The sequence below is a fragment of the Lontra canadensis genome, unplaced genomic scaffold (assembly GCF_010015895.1).
Source record: "Lontra canadensis isolate GAN:19392208 unplaced genomic scaffold, GSC_riverotter_1.0 scaffold66, whole genome shotgun sequence".
NCBI classification, from domain to species: domain Eukaryota; kingdom Metazoa; phylum Chordata; class Mammalia; order Carnivora; family Mustelidae; genus Lontra; species Lontra canadensis.
Window position 1 is genome coordinate 4,225,317 of NW_022631060.1, and position 12,388 is coordinate 4,237,704.

The 12,388-nt window shown below is 60.9% G+C and overlaps 1 protein-coding gene across 1 annotated transcript; it reads left to right on the forward strand.

Annotated features, from left to right (window-relative positions):
* Positions 1–1,342: 1,342 nt before the first annotated feature.
* RPS6KA4 (ribosomal protein S6 kinase A4) lies at positions 1,343–12,061 on the forward strand. The gene is made up of 17 exons (XM_032879372.1): positions 1,343–1,490; positions 1,596–1,667; positions 2,393–2,611; positions 2,709–2,824; positions 3,407–3,514; positions 3,742–3,822; positions 3,910–4,013; positions 4,109–4,259; positions 6,515–6,679; positions 8,542–8,673; positions 8,853–8,986; positions 9,082–9,175; positions 9,597–9,770; positions 9,852–10,046; positions 10,369–10,528; positions 10,746–10,909; positions 11,172–12,061. The coding sequence occupies exons 1-17, from the start codon at positions 1,436–1,438 to the stop codon at positions 11,364–11,366; spliced, it is 2,319 nt and encodes a 772-aa protein (XP_032735263.1). The 5' UTR covers positions 1,343–1,435; the 3' UTR covers positions 11,367–12,061.
* Positions 12,062–12,388: the final 327 nt, after the last annotated feature.

Below are 12,388 nucleotides of genomic sequence, written 5' to 3' on the forward strand. Positions count from 1 at the left end.
GTGGGATGTCACCTAGTGTCGCGGGCTTTCGTGGAGGGACACAAAACGTAGAAAGACAACTGGCCTCTGACCTGGGCTTCCAGAATGACACCCAGGAAAGGGGCAATTAGGCTAGCCGGCAGGACGTGAGTCAAGGCACCTGGTGGTGCCCGGGGCAGGGCGGGGCCGCCAGGGCTGAGGTGAGACAACCTGAATGGGGGTTGGGTAGAGCTGGGAGGGGTGGCCCAAGCTTCAGAGTCTGGTGAGGTGGGAGTGGACCCCAGCCTCTAGCTGGGCTGGGGAGCTGAAAGCCCCTTCCCATAGCCCTCCGCCTCGGGGCTTTAGTGGCCACCTGCTCTGTTGGTGGCTCCTGTCAGTGGTCAGGGAGGCTCCAGAGGACAGGCCAGCCAGGGGCCCTGGGTGGGACCATGAAAGGAGGCCGCCTGTGTGGCTCTGACACCTTTTTTGAGGTTACTTTGGGCTCTGTGCTGGGCTTGGGGACCACAGGGGACAGAAGCACGAGAGGGGCGCGTGGCACTGGTTGGGCTGCGAAGATTGGCGGGGGGCTGAGGTACTTTCACGTGTCCACTCTAAAGAGATTTGGTCAGGAAATCAGCCACTCCTCCCTGCCACAGCGCGGTACTCGCCCGCCCCCACCTCGCACCGTGTCAGCGCCCCCTGCAGTCGCCACCTGGGCAGGCACCGCCCGGACACGGGGCCCTCAGGGAGCCCGAGGCCCCAGGCCCTCCCCTGCAAAGGCAAGTCCACACGGAGTGAGAGGCGCTGGGCCGAGGCCCCTCGGGCAGCACCTGGGCAAGGATACACCTGAGGCTTCCAGGTGTCAAGGGAACGTACCCATCCCCACCCCGCTTTGCGCTGGTCAGGTGATCAAAATCGAGTGAGTGAACTGAGATCTTGATGAAAACTCTCACTGCGCTGGTGGCTAAGAACTGGACAGAATCGCTTGACTGCCCGAGGTCCGGTCCCCTGGAGGGGGCAGCTCAAAGGAGCCTGGGTGCCCCCCACCTCCACCCCACCCCACCCCCTTGGGGCACGGCCTGGGTGTCTCAGCTTCAGCCCCGGGGGCAGACATCGGGCTCGGGAGCGTCCACCCAGTAGAGGCTCCAGGGTCTCCCCTGACCCCAGACGCGGCTCGCAAAGGGTGTTCCCGGGACCCCAGGAGGGTCGCCCGCGGTCCCCGAGCGCACTGCCCTGCGGGCCCGCCCCGCCCGCCCGAGGGAGCCGGGCCGCTCCCGCCCGCCCACCCGCAGCCCGGCGCTGTCACGTTCCAGCCGCCTGACTCAGGCCGCGCGGGGCGGGGAGCGGGAGGCGGTGCCGGCGCCCGCCTCGGCCCCCGGAGGCGGCACCAGGAAGCGCCCGCCCCGGCCGGAGCCGCCATGTAACCGGCGCCGCCCGGAGCAGAGCCGCGCGGGGCAACCCCGGCGACCCGCACGCCATGGGGGACGAGGACGAGGACGAGGGCTGCGCCGTGGAGCTGCGGATCACGGAAGGTGGGCCAGGGGGTGGCCGGGGGGCGCGGGGCTGGGTGAGGGCCGCCGGCCCGGCCTGGGAGGAGGCATGCACCAGCCGGGCTCATTCGCCTCCTGTGCCCACAGCCAACCTGACCGGGCACGAGGAGAAGGTGAGCGTGGAGAACTTCGAGCTGCTCAAGGTGCTGGGCACGGGAGGTGAGGACCCCCACACCCCCCTGGGGGCAGGTGTCCCCAGCCTGGTGCCCTGGGCCTCCCAACCGGCACACCCGCCTGGTCCTGGGCCAGGCCTCCAGCGATGCCCCCCACCCTTTCCCGCTCAGCCCGCCTTGCCTGCCCCGCCCTGCCCTGCCAGGGTTTGCATGCCCACTCCCAGGGACATGCCTACTCCTAGCGCTGCTCCACATTCTCGTGGCTCCTCCCTGCAAGGTCCTCTGGGATTTGCCAACACCCTCCAGGCTTTGCAGCCCTCCTGAGGGATTTGCACACCTCCTCCCCCGAGCGCTATGGGAGCCTGGTCTCCTGCTTTGCTCACTCCCAGCTTTGCACAGTCCCCAGCCTGGGTTTTTTGCACATCCCTCCCTGGTCCACTTTGCATCCCCCCCGCATCTGTCCCATCTGCCCGGTTCTGCCTGTGATCTGCCCCCACCCTGCACGGCAAGCCTCTTGGAGTTGCACGCCTTCCAGCCTGTTTTGCACAGTCTCCTCCCCCCTTTTGCAGACCCTCCGGGGCTGCATACACCTCCCCCCCAGCTCCCCACACCCAAGTCTCCATCAGCCTTTTGCACCCTTGCCTCTCGCTCCAGCTCCTTCCCCCGGTTTCCACACCCTCTGGGTTGGCATCCCCCCCCCCCACCGCCCCCACCAGTCCCCACCACCCTTCGGCTCACGGTCTGCCCTGCGCTGGCTCACTGCTCCCACAGCCTACGGGAAGGTGTTCCTGGTGCGGAAAGCCGTCGGGCACGATGCAGGGAAGCTGTACGCGATGAAGGTGCTGCGCAAGGCCGCGCTGGTGCAGCGCGCCAAGACGCAGGAGCACACGCGCACCGAGCGCTCCGTGCTGGAACTCGTGCGCCAGGCGCCCTTCCTGGTCACGCTGCACTACGCCTTCCAGACGGACGCCAAGCTGCACCTCATCCTGGGTAAGGGTGGGCCCCTGCTGACCTTGGGGGCCACGGCGGAAGCTGGGGCCGCTCCGCTCCGTCAGGGCGGCTTCCCACCCTCCGCTCCAACCCCCAGACTACGTGAGTGGAGGCGAGATGTTCACCCACCTCTACCAGCGCCAGCACTTCAAAGAGGCCGAGGTGCGCGTGTACGGGGGCGAGATCGTGCTGGCCCTGGAGCACCTGCACAAGGTGGGTGAGGACCTGGGCTCTCTGCGGGCTCTGGGTCTGGGCCTGGTGTCGGGCCGCCCCACAGGGCAGCCTGGATGCGCGCTCTCTTGGGTGGTCTTGGTGGGGGCTGGAGTCGCTTCCCCAGGCCTTCTGGAAGGGAAGGCCTTAGCGCTGCCTGGGGAGGGGGGTCTTCCCTCTCCCCCTCTGTGCCCCCCCGCCCCCCTGGCCGGTACCTCCTCAAAGGGGGTTTCCTCTGACAGGGAACTTGGGGCTGCCTCCCGGGGCCACACTCACAGAACTTCCTCAAATGGAGACCTCATGCCTTGGCTCCCAAGGCCTTCTTGCAATGGGGCTCTTCACCCAGGCTCTCCTCCTTCTGGGTCCTTCGGGCCTGTTCCCAGGGGGTCCTCCTTCCTTGCTTTTACGTCGGAAGTGGCTTTTCCCATCTGAAGGCCCAGTGCCTGGGCCTAGTCCTGCACCGGCGATCCCTTCTCTGGGGGGGCTCCCCTTATCCTGAGCTGGGTTTTGGTGCCCTGGCACGAGCCATAGGAGGCGGGGCTGTTGGGGAGGAAGAAACGTCAGTGCTTCTCTTGCTCCTGCCAGCTGGGTATCATCTACCGAGATCTGAAGCTGGAGAACGTGCTGCTGGACTCCGAGGGCCACATCGTCCTCACGGACTTCGGGCTTAGCAAGGAGTTCCTGACGGAGGAGGTGAGCAAAGGGCGGTCTTCCTGCCTCCTGCACCTCTCTTCAAGCCTTCGCCTTCCTTTCTCCTTCTGCTCCGTGCCTGGTTCTGCGTTTGTCATGGCGCAGAGGTGAACAGGTCGGGGGCCCGCCTGCAGGAGGCTCCCTGTGCTCTCACCCTCCCAAGCCCAGCAAGTCCTGCTCTGAGCCTGGAGCTCTGCTGGGTGTCCACATGGGTCCTCTTGCCCTCCCAGAAAGAACGAACCTTCTCCTTCTGTGGCACCATCGAGTACATGGCTCCCGAAATCATCCGCAGCAAGTCAGGGCATGGCAAGGTGGGTTCGTGTGGGAGTGGGTGGGAGCGGCGGTGGTGGGGAGGCAGGGGTGGCCACAGGCCCTCACTCTGGCTCTGCCCCCGGCAGGCTGTGGACTGGTGGAGCCTGGGCATCCTGCTCTTCGAGCTGCTGACCGGGGCCTCGCCCTTCACCCTGGAGGGTGAGAGGAACACGCAGGCAGAGGTGTCCCGGTGAGCGGGGCTGGACGACAAGGGGAGGCGGTGAGGGGCCTGGGCACGGTTGGGGAGGGGGCTCGCTGCCCCTGACGCCCCCCCAATCCTCCCAGACGGATCCTGAAGTGCTCCCCTCCCTTCCCCCCCCGGATCGGGCCTGTGGCACAGGACCTGCTGCGGCGACTACTTTGCAAGGACCCCAAGAAGCGGCTGGGCGCAGGGCCCCAGGGGGCCCAGGAAGTCAAGAACCACCCCTTCTTCCAGGTGAGGCTGCTGACTCTCCCCCACACCTCTCTGCACACCACCCAGGCCAGGCCACTGCTCTGGGTTGGGGGACACCGGAGCGATGGTCTGAGACCAGCTGGTTTCACCTGACTTAGAAAAACCACCCAATAACGTGGGTTTGTCTTTTCCATCTCTGGTGCAACTTGGAAGGAGTGTTCCTGGGCAAGAGGATTGTAGGTTCATTGACCGTCAGGGCCGGCAGGGGCTCGAGAATGGCTTCATCAGGTCCTTCCACCGGGCAGGTTCAGAGAAGGGAGGCGACCTGCTCCGGATGGCACAGGAGATGGTGTAGAGCTGGGGACAGCTTGCGGGTGTCATCAGCAGTCCAAGTCACACTTAGGGTTCTCCGCACCCACCCAGGCGTTTTGTTCTTTGTTCCAGTACTCTCTGTGTGCCTGTCATTCTGATGGGCAGTCGGTCAGCCACTTGGGTTTTGTTCACTTGTTAAAAGCACCCACAGGTTAGAGGGCGGGGTGGGATGAATTCTGTTTCCTGGCGAGATCTTGCTGGCTCGGGCGCTATGTGTGGCTGGTGTCCTTGCCTAGCAGGGCCTGTAACAGTGAACACCTGCCGTGTGTTGGCTCTTTGATGATTATTTCATGTGACCTTCAGAAGCATTCTGATGATCCCCATCTTTCCAGATGGAGAAACTGAAGTTCAGAGAGGGTAAGTCATTTGCCCAAAGGTCACCCAGCCAGGAAGTGATGGAGCTCAGATCCAAACCCAGCTCTGGGTGATTTGAAGCCCAGACGCTTCTTTGCTGTGTCCTATTTACTTGTGGCATCAGATTTGCCACTTGTCTGACATCCTAATGGACGTGTCCCTTTCTGGGGCCTTACTGTGGGCCAGGCACTCAGTTATCCCTGCTACGAGTGCCGCTTCCAGTCTTCCTGCCACGGTCCCTTGGAGATGCTTTCTGAGGCAGACCTCGTGGTGAAGTTGTCCCTTCGTGGGGGGACGGGGCTGAGCATCGTCAGTTTCCTTAAGTGGACTCCTCAAGCCCCACCCTGAGCACATGCCAGCCCCTGGATTCTGGGAGTGGGTTGATTGGCAATCAGACTGGAGAGGCCCTAAGGTCTTTGAGGCCCGATGCTCAGAAGGTGTGTTCCCCGCAGTACCCCTTCTCTCAAGATAGCCTCTTTGGTGATAGCAATGCTGAGGTCCTGGTGCCAGACCTGGGGCCTTCGAGACCAAATCAGGCCTCTTGGCTGCAAGTGATAAAAAGTTGAACTCAAAATAGTGATATCCCTGGAACAATTTGACTGCCAAGAAAAGAGACTGGAGTGAACAGTGGTCTGAATAAAATAGAGGTTTATTTATTTATTTCTCTTCTCATGTAAGAGGTTGGTGGGCCAGGGCTGCTGTGGTGTTTCATAAATACAACCTCCCTTCTTCCTTTTTTAATGCTCCTCCATTCTTAGCATGCAGCCTCCAGCCCCAGGGTTGCCTCTAGGTCCAAAATGGCTGCTGGAGCACTTGCCATTTAGGCTATAATCTAGGCAGAAATCAGGGGGAAAAAGGGGAAGAGCAAAATGCACACATGCCAACTTTCACCTTCCTCTTGAGGTTCTTTCTCTGGATTCTTACGTTTTTTGCTTACAGGTTATGGGTCACCGCTGAGTACAAAGAAGTTGTTAAATCCTGGCTTTTAGTTATGTATGTTGCTTCCTATAATAACATCAGGGCTATGGTACTAAGGAAGACAGGGAGTATGGAAGTAGGGTGGGTGACGAACAGTCTCTGCCATCCTAGCTTAAACATAAAAAGGCATGTTTTAGCTCCTGTATTTGAAAAGTCCAAGGAAAAGTGAGTTGACTTCAGGCAAGGCTGCATCCAGGTGCTGGATTTATGGTTATTAAGAATTTCTTTCTTTATCTTTTGAGTTTTCTGCATGGGGACTTCATCATTAGACCCTGAGGGGTTCCCAGCAGCTCCAGGCCCGTGTCTTCCCAGATTTAAGTCCAGTTGGGGAAAGAGATTTGTTTTGCATGGCAACGCTATCAAAAGTCCCAAAATTGACTGAGTGTGGTGGAGGGATGATTTGCTAAGGGAAGTAGGGGTGCCCTTACCAGAGTGAGAAAAACAGAAGCCAGGGAGGCGGGTAGAACAGCTTTCCACCCAAATCCCAGAGAGACCCTTGCCTCATGGAGGAGCAGCCCAGGGAGGGTGGTCTGAGGGGTCAGGGGTTTTAACTTCTTACCCTTCACCCCCAATCTCTCATTTCGTTTCCCCAGGGTTTGGATTGGGTTGCTCTAGCTGCCAGGAAAATTCCAGCCCCATTCCAACCCCAGATCCGCTCGGAGCTGGATGTGGGCAACTTTGCAGAAGAATTTACTCGGTTGGAGCCTGTCTACTCACCCCCCGGCAGCCCCCCACCTGGGGACCCTCGCATCTTCCAGGTGAGTGAGAGCTCACAGAACCGCAGGTGCTGTAGAGACAGGATGATACTCTTTCCACCCTGGGCGGGGCCTGACCCCTGGCCCTGCATAGGCCCTGTGTTCTGATCAGGACTCCGCATCCTCCCCAGACCCCATCCACTGGTGGGGTAGCTGGAGCTGTTAGTCATACACACTGCCGTGGTAGGACACGTCTTTGAGTCATATGGTTTATCTTTAAATTTCATGATAATTTCTCTTCTACTCCATATATCTTTATTGTTATGTAAAGATAGTGTTTTAACTGTTCGGTTGCTTAAGTGGACATCTAGAAAGACATGCTGTGTTTATACTGTGGCTTTGCATGTTCCTTGGCAAACCACATCACATTTGTGGAAGCTCAGGCCCCCTCCTCTCAGTTTTAGAAGCTTAGGCCTTTTGGGCAAAGTCAAACTCCTTTGCTTGGCGTTCAGGGCCCTGAATGATGCAGTCCTTGCTCAGTGCCCTAGCCTCACTGCTCACTGTGGTCCCACCTGGTATACTAGCACCTACGAACAGAGCACATGTCCATGTCTTTGCACTTGCAATTCTCCATGGCTGCACCATTCCTGCCCCCCGGGCACTCCCAATCACCTTTTAAGCCTCCTTGTGTGACGCTGCTCCTATGTGAATTCCTCCCCACTGCTCTGGTCCTGTGTTGCCCTCCTTGTGCACCTGTCCTCTGGAGACAGCACCTCCTTCTGAGCACCATGTCAGGTTGTATCCTAGCTGCCTTCCTGGGACTGTCTCCCCTGGTCTGGAAGCTCCCAGAAGGCAGCGACTGCATTTAATTTCTGTATCCCTTTACCCGGTGTGGGGGCCTGGCCTGGAGGACATGGTCCCCTAAATATGAAATGAGAACAGGCCAGTAGCAAGTGTAGATGGGTCAGCACCCCTGTGAGGCTCTCCCGAGTGATGACTGTGTTGGAACAAGCCTCCACCGATGGTCTCACAGGTTTTTTTTTTGTTTTTTTTTTTTTTAAGTGTGTTTTTCTTTAGGGGGGGGGGGGGGGGGGGGGGGGGGGCGCAGAGAGAGAGAGAGTGTCCAGCCGACTGAGCATGGAGCTGGATGTGGAGCTTGATCCCACCACCCCGAGATCATGACCTGAGCTAAAGCCAAGAATTGTACTCCCAACCGACTGAGCTACCCAGGCGTCCCTCATTCATTCAATGATTCAAAAATATGTACTGAGTGCCTACAGTGTGGCAGGCACTGATCTGGGCCCTGGGGACGGATCAGTGAACTTAAGGGACAAGTGTGGAACCTGCGTTTTTGTGTACAGTTTTGGCACAGTGGACTGTGTTTTTAGGAGAAAACAATCCGTTGTTAAACTTACCCTTAAGAATCCCTTGAATTGCCTCTTTGTCTTTCCTCAGTAGCCCCTCCCCCCAACCCTCTTGCAGAGGAGGCCAATGTTTGGTTTGAGAGGAAGGCATAAAGCTTTTTTGTATTCAGTGGGTGGATTTGAATTCTCATAAGCTAAGTGTGTGTGATGCCAGGCCGGGGCCCTTTCATGCCTCGGGTCCATCATTTTCTGGGTCATTGCATTGTGCTGAATAATGCCCTTGGCACTCGGGGGTGGGGGGTGGGTTTACTGTGATGGGAACCGTGGGTCACACACTGGTGGGGGGTCGTCAACCCGAGTGATCATAGAACAAGGCAGAATGAAATGTTCACACACCTGTGAGCACCAGGATACCAAAGCAACGGCCTCCACCACCCACTCTAGTCCAGGGTCTTCCCCCTGAACCCTGCCCCTCTCCGGGTCTGGGCCTTCCAGGGACTGAGTATGCACCTCCAGCCCCTATGCGCATAAGCCCCCTCCACCCCTCCTCCACCCCCGCAGGGATACTCCTTCGTGGCACCCTCCATCCTGTTTGACCATAACAACGCGGTGATGATGACAGATGTGCTGGAAGCATCTGGCGCTGGAGACCGGCCCGGCAGGGCAGCGGTGGCCAGGAGTGCCATGATGCAGGTGGGCGGGGCCAGCGTGGGAAGTTGGTTTCGGGGTGTCTGGGTTCGGGGATTCCAAAGCTGGCTTCCCCAGGAGCCCAAGGTGTGACCTCGGTGAGGTTTGGGGCCTCTCTGCAGTGGCGCGTGGCGTGGCCGCAGGGCTCCCAGGTAGGATCTCTGACGCGCCCCCTTCGCCGCCAGGACTCGCCCTTCTTCCAGCAGTACGAGCTGGACCTGCGGGAGCCGGCGCTGGGCCAGGGCAGCTTCTCCGTGTGTCGCCGCTGTCGCCAGCGCCAGAGCGGCCAAGAGTTCGCAGTCAAGATCCTCAGCCGCAGGTGGGCGGGCCCGGGGAGGGCGGGGCCTGGCAAAGCCACGTCCAGGAAGCGGGGCGGGATGTCGGCCCAACTGACCCCGCCTGCCTCGCCCCCAGGCTAGAGGCGAACACGCAGCGAGAAGTGGCCGCCCTACGGCTTTGCCAGTCGCATCCAAACGTAGTGAAGTTGCACGACGTGCATCACGACCAGGTGACCCTTTCTTGGGCTGGGGCACAACGCAGGGACTCAGGGGGCTGTTCTTGGAGGGCGGGTGGGCGGGGAGGCAGGCAGGAGGCCAGGGCTGAGGACTGGGTGGGTGGGTGGGGGCGCTGAGCGAGGTGGCAGGGCAGGGAGGTGGGATTTGAGCTGAGGATGGGAAGGGGGAGCCGAGGATGCTCAGGGGAATAGAATTTGAGGAAGACGTGGAAGGGGCTAGGATTTGGGGCCTAACAGTGGTTTTGGGGTGGTCTTGAGTTCCGGGCTCAAATAGGGGGCAGGGACTGACGCTGGGGGCGAGGCCTGGCCAGTGGATGGGGCCCGGCGGGGATGGGGTGGTGAGGTCTGTAGGTAGGTCGGCTGGTAGGTCGGACCTTGACCCAGGTGGTGACCTCGCCCCGTATCTCGGCCGCAGCTGCACACGTACCTGGTTCTGGAGCTGCTGCAGGGCGGGGAGCTGCTGGAGCACATCCGCAAGAAGCGGCACTTCAGCGAGTCCGAGGCGAGCCAGATCTTGCGCAGCCTGGTGTCCGCCGTGAGCTTCATGCACGAGGAGGCGGGCGTGGTGCATCGCGACCTCAAGCCCGAGGTGGGCGCGGGGCCTGGGCCTCCGGGGAGGGCTGAGGCGCCGAGGGCTAGCCTCTGACGGCCGCCCCCGCCGCCCTCCCAGAACATTCTGTACGCCGATGACACGCCCGGAGCCCCCGTGAAGATCATCGACTTCGGGTTTGCGCGGCTGCGCCCGCAGAGCCCCGCGGGGCCCATGCAGACGCCGTGCTTCACGCTGCAGTACGCCGCTCCCGAGCTGCTAGCGCAGCAGGGCTACGACGAGTCCTGCGACCTCTGGAGCCTTGGCGTCATTCTGGTATGGGACGGGGTCCCCGGGACGGTTCGGGGTGCCTGGAGCCTGAGGTCAGAAGGCTTCCTGATGTGGGCCAGCAGAGACACCCCCGAGGCAGAGTTCAGGGGTCATCTTAGTTGGGGGTGGCAGGGTTGCTCAGGGTCTGGGGTCAGGGCCTCTGACTTTTAGGGGTCAGAAGTCAGGGTTCAGCATCACACATGGGCCTCAGGAGTCACCCTCCTGGAGAGGGTGGATGGTTCTGTGGGTGGGTTAAGTTAGCCCCCTGGCCCCTCTTGGCTTTGCAACGGGGGGCGGTTCTCAACTCCCCCTCTCCCCACCTTTCCAGTACATGATGCTGTCGGGGCAGGTCCCCTTCCAGGGGGCCTCAGGCCAGGGTGGGCAGAGCCAGGCAGCCGAGATCATGTGCAAGATTCGTGAGGGGCGCTTTTCTCTTGACGGGGAGGCCTGGCAGGGCGTGTCTGAGGAAGCCAAGGAGCTGGTCCGAGGTGAGGGGAGGAGGGGCGGGAGGGGGTGGGAGGTGTCACAGACACAGGTGTCCTTGGGGAGGGGGCGGCCATGGGGTCGTGCTGGGGCAGGGATCGACAGTGGGTTAGGTATTTCATCTGGGGGACTGGTCAGGGAGAAGAGTGGGGCTGTTGGGATCTCTCTGGGGTACAGACCCCACACACGGCCCCTCCTCAACCCTTCCCTGCCCTGCTCCAGGGCTCCTGACGGTGGACCCCGCCAAGCGGCTGAAGCTTGAGGGGCTGCGGGGAAGCTCATGGCTACAGGATGGCAGCGCGCGCTCCTCGCCCCCACTCCGGACACCCGACGTGCTGGAGTCCTCGGGGCCAGCTGTGCGCTCCGGGCTCAACGCCACTTTCATGGTGAGGGGCGGGGTCTGTGGGAGGTGGGGCTGGGGGGGGTGTCTCTGGGAGGCCACGCCCCCAAGCCCAGAAAGGTGAGGTGAACCGAGGCCCGGCCTCTGGTTGGTCGGCACCCAGACCTTTAGGTAGGCTGGAGGCCAATGACCTGTTGGCCTTGACCTGGTGGAATGGGAGGGAGGGTCCCGAATGCGGTCAAAGCTGGGATCTGGAAGTTGAGGCCCGGCGGGTGGTGGTGAGGCACTCACCCCCTCCTTTCTGCCAGGCCTTCAACCGCGGCAAGCGCGAGGGCTTTTTCCTGAAGAGCGTGGAGAACGCGCCGCTGGCGAAGAGGCGGAAACAGAAGCTGCGGAGCGCCACCACCTCCCGCCGCGTCTCCCCTGCGCCCGCCGCCGCGGGCAGGGCCCCCGCCGCCAAGGGAGCCCCCAGACGAGCCAACGGCCCCCTGCCGCCCTCCTAGCCCCCGCCACAGTGACCCCTCTTTCCCCCATAGAGTCTGTGACCTGGGAGCCTCAGGTATCGGCTCCGCCCCATCCCCAGGGATTACCCTTCTCTCCCCTTACCCCCTCTCCACTCCCAGACAGAGCAGAAGTATTTTTATAAGCAGAGAATTTTTTATGTCTTACCAGATAGAGTTAGAGGTGCAGGGAGGGAGGGGCCTCTGCTGAGACAGTGCCTAGTCCGGCAGAAGGCACTTCTTCCCCAGGGGGCTGCTCCACCCGGAAGGGCTCCTCCCCCATTTCTCAGCACTGAGTTGCCAGGGGGAGAAACTGGGACTGCTCCCCTGCCCTCCCCCGCAGGCCCTGCTCTTGGGAGGGGGCGCCCCTCCAGCTGTCACTTTATGGACTGTCCGTGCAATTACGTCCACCAAAGACCTGTGTTGGGGGGGGGTGGGTCCAAGGAGAGGCCCTGGGGGACCCCTGAAGCATTTCTGCCTCACTTTATGTCACCTGCTTCTCCCCTGTTGGGGCTAAGGAAGGAGGTAGGCAACCCCTAAAAGGGGAGGCCCCTTCTCCCCACTCCCCCGCTCCCCCTTGGCACAGCTGCCTCTGGCTGGGGCAGGGCCTTGAGGGTCTGGGCTGGGCATCTGCAGTCACTGCCTCAGCCCATCCAGGCTGTGCCTTTGACTTTAAAATAAAAGTCCATCCAGTGCCGTGTGTGGCATCTGTGTGTGTGAGGAGGGTGTACAGGGCAGAGGGCTTGGGGCAAATAAATGTTCAGCCGAATGGGCCTGGGGCCTCAGAGAAGAGGAATAGGGCAAACCCTTCTTCTGGGCAAGACCAAGCCCTTGGTCCTTGACCTTTGGCCTGAGCAGCAGGAGGTCCAAACAGTCATCTCTGCTTGTGTATTCAGAGAGCTCGGCCATGTATCCTTTAGAATTCTCTTAGTGGTTAAGTAATAGATCTAAATTTCCATCAGCGGGGTGGGATTTTTAGGCTCATAACTATGCGGTGCCCGGGGAGACCCAGGCAAGGCCTGATC